This window comes from Cariama cristata, unplaced genomic scaffold, assembly GCF_000690535.1.
Source record: "Cariama cristata isolate BGI_N322 unplaced genomic scaffold, ASM69053v1 scaffold87, whole genome shotgun sequence".
In the NCBI taxonomy this organism is placed as follows: domain Eukaryota; kingdom Metazoa; phylum Chordata; class Aves; order Cariamiformes; family Cariamidae; genus Cariama; species Cariama cristata.
Window position 1 is genome coordinate 56,215 of NW_009626841.1, and position 17,790 is coordinate 74,004.

The following is a 17,790-nucleotide window of genomic DNA, read 5'->3' on the forward strand; positions in this document are numbered from 1 at the left end:
TGAATTTTGCTGAACCTGTGTATTACATTTGAATCAAGAATAGCTCCCTCTCCTATATTTAGTTCAATATCCTTGTATAAAAAAAATCACAAAATAACAGATTGTGGAATTAAAATGATCATTTAGGAGTTATGCCTTTGACTTAAGGGACTGGGACCAAAGTGGATAATTTACCATTTTTATCCATTTGTACCTTTTCCCATTCTTCTCAGTAGGGCCATGTCCATGGGTGGAACAAGAAGGCTCCAGGTTCTAAAGATGCTGCTTTTCCCAGTTGCTTCTGAGCAGGTTGTTAGCATCAGAATAGCACAGGCAGCAACAGGACTGTTCCTAGCGTGTGTCATACATTAGTGGAGTTTCAGAGCCTTGTTCAAAACAGTGATCTTAGTAAATCCAGTGCAGATTTCATTCAAACCTGAACGCAGGTGGAGGACCCTGGTTTTGCTGCAAAGTGTTTCAGACATCTGAAGCTCTGCTCCCACATGTACACAGACCATTTCTGTCTCAACAGGAGCTGAGCACCTGTGTGCATCAGGAAACAGAATATTTCCCCCAACTACTTAATCTCTGAGGCTTGATTTTAGAAACACTGAGAACACCTATACATCGTGCTGTACTCAAAATGAAGCAGCAGTGCCTGTTTTCTCTAATGGTGCTCTCTCTTCTTTGTGAGCAGGGGCAGAGCAGTTAAAGAAATCTACTGCATGATGGAGACCCCAGTAAAATTAATTTCTTTATTTGAGGGGTTTTAATTTACCTCTGTGGTGTCGCTGAGAAAGACTTTGACCACTGGGATGTATGGGTGCTAGGAAGAAGGATGGAGATGATCTCTGCTCCTGCTGTTGAAACTGACCCGCTGTGTTTAGACTAAAATTAAATGCATGTGATCAGAAAGAGTTAACAGGGTGGAAAGAAAGAGTTATCAAGGCTGCCTGTGTTGGTGATTAAGGCAGTCACTTGAAAATTTTTTTTCCGGTGCTTCTGATGTGGATGGTATGTGCAATGTTTGTATCGTATGGACAGCTGGAGGAGGGACCAGTCCTCTCCCCTGTGAGTGACAAAGTTGTGCTCTCTCTTCTCCTCCCTGGCTCTAACAGCCACCCAGTGTACATCACTACATGGTAATGTCCCCTCCAAAAAACCCAAAGCATGACATTTCCAGAGTTGTTAAATGAGACCAACTATCAATCCATCCCTTCTTCTTGAGTGGACAAAGGCATCCTAAGCTGATTCAGGCTTTCCCACCATATAGAGAATGATAGTACTCCATTTACTGGTAACGAGGTGGGATCGGTCTCTTCTCCCAAGTAAGCAGTGACAGGATGAGAGGAAACAGCCTCAAGTTGCAGCAGGGGACGTATATATTGGATATTAGGAAAAATTTCTTCCCCAAAAGGGTTGTCAGGCATTGGAACAGGCTGCCCAGGGAGGTGGTGGAGTCACCGTTCCTGGAGGTATTTAAAAGACATGTAGGTGTGGTGCTTAGGGACATGGTTTGGTGGTGGACTCGGCAGTGTTGGGTTAATGGTTGGAATTGATGATCTTAAAGGTCCTTTCTAACCTAAATGATTCTATGATTCTACAAGTACCACGATGTAACTTAGCCAAGCGGCAGTGACACGGAGCCTTACTTGTATGACACAGTGCAGGATGTTGTACAGAACAGTTTACTCCCACAAAGCGTGTTACAAAAAAATGGAAATTATGTCATATTTCCATAATTTCCATTTCAATGCCAATTCGGTTATATCATATAGACACTTTAGGAACTAGAAAAAGGGAGAAAAACTTACTAGGTCATTTCCTGCAGATAATTTGCTTTATTCATAGGTCAGCATAGATTCATGCCTTGGTATCATTTCTAAAGTATCACAAGTCTTAGGAAGAGATTGAAGTCTGCAAGAAACGGGGAACAGAGAGTAAACAGGCTTTGTAATCAAAAGCTATATGGTAAGTACAGTAATGTTTACTTACTGTGGAGACATGAACCTTCTTTTCCTTATCTGCCACTGAAAAGCCTAATTTCATACATAGTCGTCAGAAAAAAGCAGCTCTGGGTATTTTCTCACATGAAACATTTTGTTGTGCTTTGCCTGTCCCCCAGAAACATTAGCAACGAGGCTCCTGGAGAACAGTCTGTGTGACAGCTCAAGGTCATATGTTCCCAGCAGCAATTTAAGATTAGATAGTAGCTGGGGAATAATTATTATCCTAATGAGCTTGACTCTTCTACCTGCAAATATCTGCTTTAATCTTTTTAATAGCCTTCTGGAATTAACTACATGAAGAAGAAAGACTAAAGAAAACCAGCTAAGGCAAATGATTTTGGTCTGTTTTGCCTTTTTGAACGAATGCTTTGGTGCAACAGCTTTGGAGAGCTGGTGTCTTTAGATGTTCCCCAAATTTTCCTGAAAACTGAAAGGTGACTTTCACGTGTTACACATTCCCTCTAAACAGATCTGATAGGACTTAATGTCAACCGACTGTCAGCAACCTCTAAGACCTTTTTATTAATACACCACTCATTACTGTTGAAACTCTCTATTTGTTTCTAAAAGATGGATGAAAAAGTGGAATATACTGCAGATTTTTCATCATGAATTTCTGCAGAAAATATATTATTGGTAATAGAAGTATGGTAAACTTATCTGCTCCGAACTAAAAAAATTATCTTTACAGACCAAATTATACAATGTAGCAAATTCAATCTTTCTTCTAATCTGACATTGTTTTCTTTTTCTTTTTGTCATTTCAAGCTTTCTAGTTAAAATATATGTGTCAAGGGTCTTTAGGCCATTTAGAGTGCCACAGCTTTTGGTTCCTATTTTGAGATTGACACAGAGCTCCTGGGAAGGAGCTTAAGTGGCATCAAACTCAAAACATGTGAGGATAGAGAGGCTGTATTTATCTAGCTAGAGACAATATGAAACTGAGGCTACCGTTTTCCTTTCCCTTCCCTTCCCTTCCCTTCCCTTCCCTTCCCTTCCCTTCCCTTCCCTTCCCTTCCCTCTCCTGCTTCCTTTCCCATTCCCAGTGATGTTTCATGATTTTTATGCATCAAGTACTACTGAAAAACATTCAGCGTTCCAGAGTCCATCTAACGAAGTATGCCCAGTCTACTGATCATACGTACAACCTAAATGAGATTTAAATCAAAAGTGTGATTCTTAGCTGCCGCCCTGCCCTGCCTCATCCTGAGTCAGAAAGATAATGTGGAGGGGAGAGCCTGGGGTTGGTAAGGTACCCAGCTGGGCTTTCAACATCTGCTACAAAGACCAATAATTAAGTTTAACTTCAGAAAACAAAAAAGCTTGAGCATTTTTCAGTTACTTCAATTGCATTTGATCGCCCAGAGTTTTACTCTTATTACATAACCATCTACCCTTTTTTTTTTTGCTGTTTTTCAGGACACTTAACAGACCCTTAATTCTGGGACTTGTTAAGAACCAGCTGAGACTTCAACTGTTACTTTGCTGAGCTGTCTAAAGCAATTTCAGGCACATATGCGTGTATATATATATATATATATGCACACACACATGGACACACATCCCCCCTCCTATGAAATGAGTAAGCCTCCAGGTTCAGAAAGATGCCTGACTGCTGTCTCCTTATTTTCACATGTAGGTTTTATATAACATCTTCATCGCCTTCACGCAGATGCACAAGTATGAAGAAATCGAATCCATCGACGTTCTTGCTGGCTTCGCTCGCTTCTTCGTGGTGGGGCTGGGCGGCATGTTGTTTGGCATCGTCTTTGGAATTGTTTCAGCGCTCATGACTCGATTCACCCACAACATTTCTGCTATTGAACCTCTGCTGGTCTTCATGTTCAGCTACCTGTCATACTTGTCCGCTGAAACCCTTTACATCTCGGGCATTTTGGCGTGAGTATCCCTTATGGCTTTTTGGATGCCCTCTTGAGGGAAGTGGCAGTGTTTTGAGGAGGTGATTTGCTCAAGGTTGGTACAATACAGGCATTTGCAGTCCCTGGCCTAGAGACCTGCAGTGGAGGGCTTCTAAGGGGTCTGTAAAATGCAGTGGTAACTAGGAAAAGCAAACTCAGCGTAGGCACAGAGGTACTACTGAGGTGTGCATATCTACTCTGAAATTTTTTTAGATTTTTGCCTGTTGGTAAAAATACTGCAAGCCGTGGGTAAAATGACTAGTGCTGCTACCAGATGGCTGCTACTTGTGATAAGGTTGGCAGAATGAGGCAATGATTTGGTAATAGATCAGTGTATCGGTATTTATTTCTAAGCAGCATCACCATCAGGTTACGAGAGATGAAAAGTAATGACTATGGAAAACATCATAAAGTACATCTGAGTTCTTGCTTTTGTACACAGCCGTGAATATCAGCTCTAACACAATTTACTGGAATTACATTACATTTGAACAGCGTCACTGGGACTAAAACTGGGCAAAACCAGGCAACTGAGAACATTAGGCACATGCGCATACGTATACTCCTGTATATGGATATTGATCATATTTTGATGTGATCAAGATAGCTTAATACTGCTGTAATGCTGAGGACTGCTTCCTTAAAGTGCTGTGATGGCCTGAGTACCCGCTGCAGAGAGAAAGCTGTCAGGTCTGTCGACTGAAGTAAATGTGGAGAGGGTGAGTATTTTGGGAAGGAAAAAGGACGGCGGCAGGAAAGGAGTCAGAAAAGAAAGGAAGGAATGGGGTGGAAGTGAGAGACTTTACAAGAAAAGTGCTGGTAGGTGAATTTCAAAGATACCAGAGCAAACAGCCCCTCAGCAGGGTAAAGTGTAAAGAAATGGGAACCTGATGGTGGTAAATGCTGCTGGCTGCTGGTGGCTCCATGCCCAGCTGGTAGGTGGCAGCAGCCTCGCATGGCCTGTGTTGGCTTGAATGTTTCCAGGGATGGGGCATCTATCACCTCTCTGGGCAACCTCTTCCAGTGTTTCATCACCCTCACCGTAAAAAACTTCTTCCTTATATCTAGTCTGAATCTGCCCTCTTTCAGTTTAAAACCATTACCCCTTGTCCTATTGCAACAGGCTCTGCTAAAAAGTCTGTCCCCATCTTTCTTATAAGTCCCCTTTAAGCATTGAAAGGCCACAATAAGGTCTCCCCAGAGCCTTCTCTTCTCCAGGCCAAACAACCTCAGTCTGTTCAGCTTCAGAGCAGAACTAGCTTTGTAAAAACAACCTTTGCAGGATGTCCCTGGGAAGAAATATTTGAATATTTAACCATGCTAAATAAGCAGTTAGACAGGAGGTGTTTTTCTGAGCAATTAGACAAAGCAGATGAGTCTTGTACTATGTTTTGCATATCCAACACACTTGCTCCGATTGAGGTGACTGGTGACTTTAGTTGAGCAGGATTAGACCTGCTGTGTAGTGAGCACTATGGTCTGTATGGACCCTTTGCTACCTGCACTGCCCAAAATACTTCTTCCCTACCTATTCATTACACTAGACTATATAGCTCTTTATTTCTTTGGCTTCTTATTTTCATTACAGTGCTGAAATTATTGGTAATAAAAGAATGTTAATATAATTGGGATTTATTATTCTTACTGCTTCATTAAGGAAATTATTGCTTGTTTTAGGGATGGGAACTTATTGTCACCCTTCTGAATTATTGAGGAATTCATTCATTTTTCACTTGGATTATGAAAGTCTATTATGCATGTGTCTCTGAAAGTCAACAGTATTAAACATTAATACCTAATGGCCTTGTCTTAGAGTGTCCTTGGACCTGCTAAATGTCTCAGCTTCACCAGAATACCCTTGAGATTTCTTCAGTGGAAATTAAATGAGCAGAAACCAGATGAAGGTTTATTTAATGAACAGTCAGCGTTCTCTGAATTCACAAGTTTGGAAAAATATCATCACAAGAAGCCCCCAAAGACTAAAATAATATCAGCAGAAACTAGATAGATGATGGAATATGTTACTGGCATAGCAGTCAATCTATTACCTATGACTGTGGTAAACGAAGAGGGGAAGAGGAAACCCCCTTCAACAGGGCTGCTCAAAGACGGTTGCTCCATGTGATGGTTACTAGTGTCTGTGCCAGACAGCTGCTGGTGCCTCCAAAGCAGGGTCTAGTCCTCATGAACAGCAAAGAGGTGGAAAACATCCCTTTGCTTCCTTAGGCACATTCCCCACACCCTGGGTACCTAAAGGAGGGAAAGACACCTCTGTAGGATAGTTGAATTTCTCACTGATGTACATCAATGCTGGGGGTGGAGTATCACTGAAGCTTACCCTGGCCCTGTGGATCTGCCAGTTGCCCCAGCATAGGACTACCACCGTGTTCTCCCACCATCACCTCAAAGGAGACGATCACTAAAAGGCAGGTTATGTCCCTGTAACTGCTCTGTCCATAGACTGGTACAAAACCGACTTGCCCTTTGTTTGAGGCTCAAATATTTGGTGCTTGGTGGCTGTGTATTAGGCATTCAGGACAAAATGGACTTTGAACTGGAACGTGATACCCTCACTTCCTCGTCAGGAAGGCTGACTGGTTTGCTTCCTTTTTCCTGTATGCAAAATGGATTTGTAAAATTTAATGAAAATGCTCTTCTATCTAATGAAATGGCTAATGTTACCGAAGAAATAAAATGCTTCTTGATATTAGGAAGGTCAGAGGCTGGTGATGGAGAGTGCAGGTAATGAAGGCTGAGGTTGTTCGTAAATGAAAAGAAAAACAGGTTGTGGCTGATCTCTGATGTTTTGCCTGGTACAGGATGACAGCATGTGCAGTGACGATGAAAAAATATGTGGAGGAGAATGTTTCCCAGAATTCCTATACCACAATAAAATATTTCATGAAGATGCTGAGCAGCGTCAGTGAGACCCTGATTTTCATCTTCATGGGAGTGTCTACAGTGGGAAAAAACCATGAGTGGAACTGGGCCTTCATTTGCTTCACTCTGCTCTTCTGTCTCGTTTGGCGGACACTGAGTAAGTCAGCCTTTGCAGGCAACCTCTGCACCTCTGAGAGAAACCCTTTGGTGCAAAGGTATGTTAGAAAAGTCCGAGCAGACTGGCATAACCAGTTTAAAAATGGATTTACTAGGCTTATGTTACTGACAAGTTAATTTCACAAATCTACACATGGAGAAAAAGGGGGGAAAAGCCCCAAACAAATTTGAATGCCGGTCTCCAAGCACAGACTTAATCATTAGGTGAGAATGGAATATTTTAAGCAAAATTAAAATATTACCATGATTATGCCTATATAGATGCTTATCTTGTAGTCAACTATATGCCCTTGAGTAAGTGGGCTTCATAATGATTTCATCGCACATTGTAATTAACTTACTAATTAGATAATGTACATCACCACACTTCTGGTGCTACAACACTACAGGTCCTGTGCCAGGAGTGCCGAAGGCATTGAAAGAGAGGGAGGGTGAAAATTAGTACTGATAGATAACTGAACAGGGACTCTGTTTCCTTCCTTATACCACATCTAGGCCAACCACCCTATGCTACTGCTCCTCACAAGTCAACTCTGAAGTTTTAAACTGCTAGAAAAGACTGCCTGTTTGATATTACACCATTTCTACACACAGTATCTCCCTATTCCTCCAAAAAGTCTCCTACTCCATAATCTGTGAGACTGGGATTCCTCCATCATGGGCAGGGCAGTTTATAGATGATGTTACATGAGCTGTAGGACACAATTTCTCATCTTCTACTAATGTCCAGGATGGGTTGACAGTAACATTGAAAAATGAGAAGCAATAAGAAGGCTGGTGGTGCTCTGCAGGTGGTAGCAGTCATGGCAGACTTCTCGTATGAGCTGCTCTTGTGCTTGTTAGCCAATTTACTGCAACTGTGGAAGCAGAGAGGCAACACATTGCCATCTTAGAATTATAGAATCATTATGGTCGGAAGAGATCTCAAAGATCATCAAGTCCAACCGTAAATCTTCTCCCTCACCCACTAGTACTGTCCAGCCCAACACTCTAGCTGACATAAGAAAAGAAGGAATGACCTACTGGGTCTAGCAGTGTCTCCAGCAGAGCCTGCAGGAGATGCTTGCAAGCCTGGCCACTCTCTGAGCTCTCTTCACCTCCTGCTTCTTCCTCAGCATCTACAGTCACTGTGTTAGGGGTGTGAGCACTCCTTGCCTATGCTATATAGGGGTCTGTTTTGAACCTGGTAGACAACAGGTTGAACACAAGCCAGAATTACGTCCTTGTGACAAAGAAGACCAACTGTGTCCTGGGCTACATTAGCAAGTGTGCAGCCAGCAGGTTCAGCAAAGTGTTTCTTCCCCTCTCTTCAGCACTGGTGGAAGTGTGTGCTGTCTCCAGAGTGCTCTCTCCAGTTCTGGGCTCCCCAGCATAGGAAGGACATGGAGGTTCTGGATCAAGTGCAATAGAGGCCACCAACCTGGTCAGAGGCTGGAGTACAAGGAGAGGCTGAGAATGCTAGGACTATGCAGCCTGGGGAAGATATGGCACAGGAGAGACCTTACTACTTTCTACAAATACTTGATCAGAGGAGAGAAAGAGAAGATGCGAACAGACACTTCTCAGAGATGCACAGCAATAGGACAAGAGGCAACACACACAAGCTGGAACACGGGAAATTCTGATTAGACCCATTTCTTAACATCAGGGTGATCCAATATTGTAACAGTGCCCCAGCTCCCCATTCTTAAAGGCATTCAAGACTTGACTGGGGCTTTGAGCAACCTGATCTGATTATCTGTGCTTTGAGTAGGAACTTGGACTAGATGACCTCCAAAGGTCCTTTCCAGCCTGAGTCTAACATTTGGGACCAGCTAAGTGTTGGCATCAAACATCTGAGAGTAAGGTGCTATTTCTGAAATCTCTCAGGTGTCTTGTCCCTCAGTCAGAAAGAACAACAGAGCAGAAAGATGTTGGCTTGACCCTCAAAGCCCATACACATTTCAAGACTTTTAAGCCTGGGACCCCTGGAGGAAGACATTTAACTAGAGGAAAAAGAGGAAAGGGGAAACCTGTGAAAGTTCAAGTACGTGCAACCTGAACAACTCTATTATATAGGGATGACACAAGTACTCGACAGTAGAGGTGATACGATTCTTGTGGGTTGACAGCAAAAAGAAAGTAATTAAATATTTTTTATATAATCCTGGACCAAACATGGCCTCTAAGTTTTTAAAGACTTACTTTCGGAGTCTGTATTAGAATACCCTTCCAATCAAGACCGAAAAAGCACTCTCCTGATACAAAAGCTATTTTGCTGCCACATGTCCATCCTTCTCTCAAACACCAAGGGGAGTACTAGAGCTTTCCAGAGGAAGGCTGAAATATTTTCTGCTAAATTTGTTTGCTAAAATGATTACATCTTTTTCTGAAGCTTGAATAAAGTAAAGAGAATTGGCCTGAGGGTGATACCTCACATATGCAGCTTCAGTCTGAGTAGCTGATGTCTAGCATAGTTATAGGTAGCCAAAAAGAGTCTTATATAAAGCAATGTCCAGCAACCTACATAACAGGATACTGCTACTGGCCTTACCTGTAATAATCCACTGAGTTTATCACTGACAGCTGTGTAAAATAACACCAATAATTAGCAGCATTTGTCAGCTTTTGCTTCAGTAATTTAACAGTTCCCCCACAAAACACAGGATACATGTTTCTTACAGAAGATGAAGAAGATTAAATCAAGTAAATTGCTAAATGTACTCTATAAAGAAAAGCTGCAGTCTTTACACAGCCACAGGCTGCCTGATTAATTTTAACTTTTATTAAAAGTAAAATGAAATTTGAGAAATAAACAGAGAATTAGAGACACAATAAACCAGAGGATTAAAAATTAAAATGCTATTACTCTTTGCCTTTCAGTGAACCTGTCCACAGGAATGTTGGTAAAGCACCGTTCAAACACTTTGGGCAGATACTGTGCAGAAAGCAGGAAACTTTGCAAGGGAAGGCACAGGGAGAACTCTCATCCAGTGGTTTGTCTTGTCTCCAGAACACTTTGGAGAAGAACTGTGCAACATAAATACAAAAAATAAATCTTGTCCCTTAATCTCACTTCTAAGTGTGTAACTGAGTTTAAATCCCGAAGCAGTTAGGAGCTACGGTCTTTTCTAGGAGATTGTTTCACACGAAACAGATTCAGCAGCTGGTCAGGGAAGCTACAAGAACCCAAAATTGAAAACAAAAGTTTGTCAACAGCTGCCTGAGCCAAGATGCCAGATGGTTTGCTTTAAATATTTTCCTTTTCTCAGTGATTAATAAATGGTTGTGCTTTTTTCCTTTCCTAGGTGTATTTGCTCTGTTCTACATCAGTAACAAGTTCCGAACATATCCCTTCACCTTCAAAGACCAACTCATTATTTCCTACAGCGGCCTTCGAGGAGCCAGCAGCTTCTCTCTTGCATTCTTGCTTCCAGTGAATCTCTTCCCAAGAAAAAAATTGTTCATTACTGCTACTCTTGTAGTTATATATTTCACCGTGTTCATCCAAGTAAGTGTATTTCTTAATGCACTGCTTTCATGTAATAGAGGTGACTGAAAGCTTCACAGTGAAGATTGCATTGAATTTACTCTTAAAGTAGGGCAAGCGATCGTATTTTATGGCCAGATTTAGCACTGCACTGTGTAATTACACTCTTGGGGCTTTTAAGGTATTACTAAATAACTTTTTCAGAAAGTCTGTATTGAAAACCTGTGTCTTCTAAAATATTCAGGGAAAAGGTCACTTTGTGTCCAAAATCTCTTAAGTTCACTCCACATGTGCTTCGTAATGCTTTCAAATAAAGAAGCATTTTAACTTTACACTTCAGTACAGAATTGTTCTCTACTAGTGGTGTATCTCAAACTGAACAGAAAATAATCTCTGTCCTATGAAGGATTTTGAATTTTTTACTTTTATCTTCATCTTAGGGACCAAATGAGAACATTTTTAAATCCTTTGTAAAAGGATATTAAAGAAAAATAAAGTGAATAATTCAGATTTATAAGAATAGGTGCCTACTGCAGATGTTTGGGTTATTCCACTTGGCTTACACTGCTATATCTGGAAGAACTGAATCTTCTGGAGGTCTTATATCCCATGTTCTGTATTTTCCCATATCAATATCTCAGATACTCTAGGGTGCCAATGGGGCCAATGCCAATGCATTTGTGGTTAGGCACTTAGATTCCACTAGAAAGTTTCAGAAAAAAAAATTCTTTCTATTTGCCCTTTTAAAATGCTACTCTGTAGCAATGCAGTAAAGAATTGTGAATAGCTGAAAATGGTTTCTAAGTGAAAAAAAAAATTAATTCTGAAAATGTTGAAGTAAGAAGTTTCAAGATTGTAAGAACCTCACAAAGATAATGTTTTCTTTCAAGTAAGTTCTGTTTTGAAGAAGGCTGGCAATGAGTCAGTTACTTTACACAGTTAAAACATGTCGATAAATACAATGTCACTTGAAAATAACTTGTTTGTCATTTTTTTTAAAGTTTTTGAGTTTTAATCCTCTTCTGTAGCTCTCCATACAAGTAATAGATCATAGTTGTGTCTAAGACACAGCTTTCCTAATTGATTAAAATGAAATCCTTTTGCTTTCTTTCTGTTTTTTTTTCTAAAAGATAATTAACATTTCAACTCATTGTTCCAAATGCAGGGAATCACAATTGGTCCATTGGTCAGATATCTAGATGTTAAAAAGACCAACAAAAAGGAGTCTATCAATGAAGAAATTCATGTGCGAGTAAGTTTTTTATATTCACTAGCTGGTATCCTAAAAAGAAGAGAAAGGGTAACCCAAAAGAGCTGGACAGAGGGAGGCATTCGGTAACACTGGCATTCAGTGGGTTTGGACCCTAATGCTTTTCACAACATTTGGAAGAAACCCTAGGCATAATTTTCTAAAATATGATATCTCATTTATATTCATGGTGACTATCATATTATAATATTGTACCACAAGTGTCATGGTGTAGCAGGGCCCTTAATTCTTGACACTTGTGACCAGGGGAGGACAGAAACATAAAGGTAGCGTTTACAAAATGCACTCCTCATCCTTCCCAGCTAGATTTCTCAGATACCTTTGTTGCCATCTTCTGACTGATTCTAGACACACTGACACGTTAAAGTCTTTAGTCAAGTTTTATTGAACTGAAATGAGTTCAACCATTGGCCTGCAAATTTAGTTTCAAGTTATTCTGAGTAATGATCTTTTCCCCTTTCAAACATTTACTTTGGCTCTCAAATTACCATCATATAAAATGACAGAAAGCGGCTCAAATTGACTTAACAACACTATAAAAAATATACGTACATGCGTTCATTTTCACAATAGGGAATATATTCAAAATTAACGGAAACACTGGGCCTTAAAATTAAGCACATGCAGAGACATTAGCAAAATTACAGCATCTCAACTGATTTGAATTTGAAGTGCATTTAATTCTTACTATTTCAACCTTTACACTTAACCATGAAAGGAATTTATGTTTAAAAGGACCACTCAGAACAGTATGTATGTAAGAACTGGCCGTTTTTCTGTCTGTTGCTATAATGCCAGAAACACAGAAAAGATGACTGAAAATCCTGGTAGTTAGCAATGATGAATTTACCAGTTTCATGACAATTTGCAAAATCCTCAGAGGACTTGTCAGTCAAGGCAAAGGTTAAGGTGTGGGGTACCTGGCCCTGTGCCCCTCTCAGGGAGGTCAGGCATGCAGAAGTGAAACTTGGTTGACAGAACCAAGAATTTAGTTTTTGGTCTCAGTAGACAAAGAGGACCACGAAATCTGGTTGCTCAGTATCATCTTCCATTGGACATAGTCCTTTACTTGGGCCTATATGTTGCTGGGTGATGGTGAGACGTAGCAGACTGACAGACTTGTCACCTCCATCAAAATATTGCCACTGCAGCCAAGCATAGGAACTGCCACAGTGGGATCTTTGCCTTGATTTTTAGAGAAATGTAGATGCTTTCAGAATTAACTCACATCCTCCGATAAAAAAATCTCAAAATCCTGTCAACAATTGAGTATTTGTGGTGACATTATTTTCTCATAATGGCCACTTAAAATTTTTCCATGTTTGTTTCTCTAGTTGATGGATCACTTGAAGGCTGGTATTGAAGACATATGTGGACATTGGAGTCATTATCAACTGAGAGATAAGTACGCATCTTTTATTGCAGCTTACTTTAATAAAATAACCTATCTATCATATAAAATACAATAGGTAAATAGAATAGGAAATCAACCTAGTGCCCCATAAAGCACGAAAATAATGGGAATGTACGCAATATCTCTTTTTAAAAAGTGAACTCCTGAGTAACCATCATCTCTTGGGAGTGCAGTGCTTGTATATCGCCGACGAAATTGCTTCTGCACAAACAAGCAGAAAATAAGCCTTGTGAAAGAAAATATAGCACAGGAACTCATGCTGCAGACATCAGCCTGTGCACATAGCTTTGGTACAAACTTCGGATCTGTGACAGTGCTCCTTTAGGTCTGGATTTAGAACAGAAGCTATCTAAAGTGCCAGCGCTTCACTGACTTCTGCTGTAGGCCTCCACAGCAAATACCATCCCTTGTTGGTGAGTACAGATTCAATAATAGCTAGTCACCTGTCCTTACAGGTCTTTGCATTCAGTAATACTTAAAATAAGAGTACTGAAGGGAATGATTGAATTTAAATATCCAGTAGCATAAGCAGATACTCTCAAGCTAGTCTTCACTTAGAAACACAGGACCTGCGTTGTGTCTTCTATAAGCAGGATGAGGTGGCTTTGTGAAGCTTTGCAGCTCTTCCAGGCACTTCCCAGAAAAGATGGACCTCCCATTCCGAGCTGCCGTTCCTTTTGTCTTTTCCCTAAGGGAGCCCTGTGATCATGTTGGTCGTCACCGCAGCATGTGAAGTGTGGGGAGAGACTAATCTTCCCTTCCCACAAACATCTTATTATGATGCTGTGGGCTAAAAGTTATCCGTAGTTATCCTAGCTATGCCTAGACTTCTGTGCTGGGGTCCTCTGGCTCACCTTTCAGCATTGGGCCCCAGTAATCCAGCTACGGGGGTCTGTCAGGACACATGGCAACTCGGTTCATGACTGGGTTTCTCCCTATGGAAAAGAGGAATTAAGAGTGGTTTGCATCCAGTTCTTGTCCCACCGAGGAGTCATGATGTAATGTGCTAGGGCACATACTGGGACCCAGAAGCTAAAATGTCCTCTTGGCTCTCGGTGCAGAGGTAGCTCTAGGGGACCTTGTATTAAAAGCTATTCCCTAGATTTTTCTATGCAACTTTAAAGGCTTTTAGCATACGTATATCAGAATTAATTACCTAAGTGATGACACTCCAGGAGGCTTTCTGTTACACAGGAAAACATAAAAAGCTCTAATCCCAGTGGAAACATTTGCGTACCTCTCTGCTATTAATGTATAAAAACTAGCCTTTGCTAAGAAAACATGTACAAACTTTGCAGTGCTTTTTTTCCTAGCATTGTGGAGCACATTACCTTGCTGTGGTAAACTGTTCCTTTGAAAGAAACATACAAGAAGATCTGCTGTTGTTCTGCTAAACGTCTGCCTGAACCCACATACCTGTTCCAAAGCGCACACACACATTCACACTCGAATTATGCCACGCATTAACGATATTGTACAATCTGCAGCATGCGAGCACATAGTATTTTGTGGTCCATTCAATTTCTCTGTTATTCAGAACACAGAGAAATGTATTTTGTCTGCTCTAATTGTCAGGATTCAAAATTATCAGCAACATAATGGGCCCAAACCACTGTAACTGCTGGGCCATTTAGAGCCTCATTGCTGGCTGCCTGAATAGACCAGGATTACTGTAAGAGCAGCTGCTGCTGTTATGCCCTACTAGAATACAACATTTGTATAAAAGCGTGGAGACTGGCCATATTTTTTTCTGACAAATGTGGCGGTGTTATATGCAAACACACACCCAGTCCTCTTTTTTTGCTCTGATTGCAGCTTGTTTCTTTCTAAGCGTGGAAACTGGCCATATTTTTTTCTGACAAATGGCGGTGTTATATGCAAACACACACCCAGTCCTCTTTTTTTGCTCTGATTGCAGCTTGTTTCTTTCTTTTGTCTGGTGGGCTTTGCAATCTCTGTGGACCAGCAGACCATGCCAAATGTCCTCCTAAAGGTCTCGGCTCACTAGGCCTTCAGCAGTCCACAGGTGCCTCCAATTTGGATTCAGTTTCCATAACTGAATTATATGTGTGTGCATTTGAATGAAGATCAGCTTGTACCACAGAAATAAAAACACATTTCCTTTTTTTACACTTTGATTTTAATATCTCTTTTGCAGATTTAAGAAGTTTGACAATAAGTATTTGAAGAAAATCTTAATTCGGGAACACCAGCCCAAATCCAGCATTGTGTCATTGTACAAAAAGATGGAGATAAAACTGGCCATTGAGATGGCTGAGAGTGCCATGAAAATTTCAAAATCATCCACAGCTTCTTTACAGTGAGTACTGATCCCCTGAGCCTTTGCAGAGTAGGGACAGGAAGGAAGGGCACAAAAATGAGAAAATACCCAAGGGATTTCATGACTTCGATATAAGTGTGAGGAAAAAAAAAAAGACAGTTATGAAAAAAGAAGCTGCTGGTTTGTGCTGGCAATTTGGTGCTCATCATATTTGCACTTTGGCTCTTTGTTCACAGGGTGAAAATTAAAACCAGGGACCTTTTCTCTGTTTCTCTTCAATGATGGGCAGTTCTGAAGGAGTCATGAGTCAGGCACGGAAGCCACTCTGGCTGCTTTAAGTGACAGCAGTGGTTCAAGGTGGCCATATTTGCCACTTAGCTGGCCATTGGGTTTTGCTCATCACTGCTAGGTGCTGAGACCTGCAGGAGAGCTTAGAGCGCAGGTCCTGACTCCATTATCCCAATCACAAATTTTTACTGAGAGCAGATTTCCTTGTAACATTTGCAATTTTTGCTACTTCAGTTTGCAGTCCGTCAAACTGTCTTCCCCTATTTTGGTACTTCCATACCATATTTGCCCAATTAAATATTTATGAGCAGCCCTGAGGAGAAGGACTTCAGGGTACTGGTGGATGAAAAGCTGGACATGACCCGGCAATGTGGGCTCACAGCCCAGAAAGCCAAATGAAGCCTGGGCTGCATCCAAAGCAGCATGGCCAGCAGATCAAGGGAGGGGATTCTGCCCCTCTGCTCTGCTCTGGTGAGACCCCCCTGCAGTACTGCCTTCAGCTCTGGGGTCCTCAGCACAAGAAGGACATGGACCTGTTGGGGCGAGTCCAGAAGAGGCCATGAAGATGATCCGAGGGCTGGAGCACCTCTGCTGTGAGGACAGGCTGAGAGAGTTGGGGTTGTTCAGCCTGGGGAAGAGAAGGCTCCAGGGAGACCTGATTGTGGCCTTTCAATGCTTAAAGGGGGCTTATAAGAACAGACTTTTTAATAGACCCTGTAGCAATAGGACAAAGGGGTAATGATTTTAAACTAAAAGAGGGTAGATTCAGACTAGATATAAGGAAGGAATTTTTTATGATGAGGGTGGTGAGACATTGGCATAGATTGCCCAGAGATGTGGTAGATGCCCCATCCCTGGAAACATTCAAGGTCAGGTTGGATGGGGCTCTGAGCAACCTGATCGAGTTGATGATGTCCCTGCCTATGGCAGGAAGCTTGGACTGAGTGACCTTTAAATGTCCCTTCCATCCCAAACCGTTCTGTGATTCTATGATTCTATGAAACAGTAATTCATCAGACCGACCAGGGGACAAAACTGGTGGGATCTCCAGAGCCGCCAGTGAGGGAACTACCCTCTAAGAGAGAAGTCTGTACAAATCTTCACTCCTGCGTACTTTAACTGCTGTGCATGTATTTATCCTCACCTTGCAACCCACTGTCCAGAGTGTGGGTACTGCTAATGGCACTTGCCCCCACAAACTCTTTCCTAGGCTCCCGCTGGCTGCTGTTGCTGCTACCCCCTGCTCTCTGCTGCTGCATATTTCAACCCCCCTCCATTTTGCAGCAGCCTCTGGCAGGGCCCAGCATATTTTATTTTCTGAACGATCATTTCAACCCATACCAGAAAGTCCAAATACCAACTGGACATTAAATTAAAATCTCTCTTAAAACTTTGACTTAATCATGTCAAGATTCATCTGCTTTCTTTTAACCTGAAACTGAGGTCAACATGCAGCGTAAGACCTAGCGCTTTTCTTTCTAAATCATTCTTTATTGAACGGATGATATTAAAAAAGACTGTGTGTCTGTCAGGCTCCTTTCTGTCTGCTGTATTCCCTTAACTGTTCTGAGCCAAGAGAAAATGTGCAAGGTTGGTAGACAATCTATGGCAATCAAACCACACTCCTTTTCTTTCGGGAAAGAGAAAATAAGACAAATTGCTTCAGCATAGTTCAGAAATTCGCTCCTGAGCTGAGAAATTGATTGAAAAATATTCTATAATAAACAGATGATACGATGGACTAATTTTTGCCAGCTCTACTCTGGCTGTAATTGAATTTTAGTGTGCATCAATCTCTGATGCACAGGTTCTCCTACTGAGACAGCCTTTCTAAAAATGAGTGCAGCCCGTGGCTCAGAAATGTTCTGATTCTTGGAGGCTGTGAGAGTGTTCTAGGAAAATATGTTTTCCCAGCTCTGTTCATTGATAGGTGTCCGCTGCTGAGCACTAGAGGAGATGGGCTAGTAAGCTAGTTATTGGATTTTTAGTCTGAGCCAGTGCAGTAGTTCTTATAACTCTGTTCTCCTGAGCAACTAAGTGAACCTGCTTAAGACTAAAAGGTTTCTAAATTTATTTGTAAATTGTTTGATTGTTATAATTGAGA

The 17,790-nt window shown here is 41.4% G+C and overlaps 1 protein-coding gene across 1 annotated transcript in view; it reads left to right on the plus strand.

The window, feature by feature from the left end:
* Positions 1-17,790, plus strand: part of SLC9A4 (solute carrier family 9, subfamily A (NHE4, cation proton antiporter 4), member 4) — a 34,539-nt gene that overhangs the window by 5,924 nt on the left and 10,825 nt on the right. The window contains exons 3-7 of the mRNA XM_009704170.1: positions 3,628-3,887; positions 6,727-6,944; positions 10,252-10,454; positions 11,599-11,685; positions 13,038-13,108. Coding sequence (XP_009702472.1) covers positions 3,628-3,887; positions 6,727-6,944; positions 10,252-10,454; positions 11,599-11,685; positions 13,038-13,108 — 839 coding nt within the window. The remainder of the gene's footprint in view (positions 1-3,627; positions 3,888-6,726; positions 6,945-10,251; positions 10,455-11,598; positions 11,686-13,037; positions 13,109-17,790) is intronic.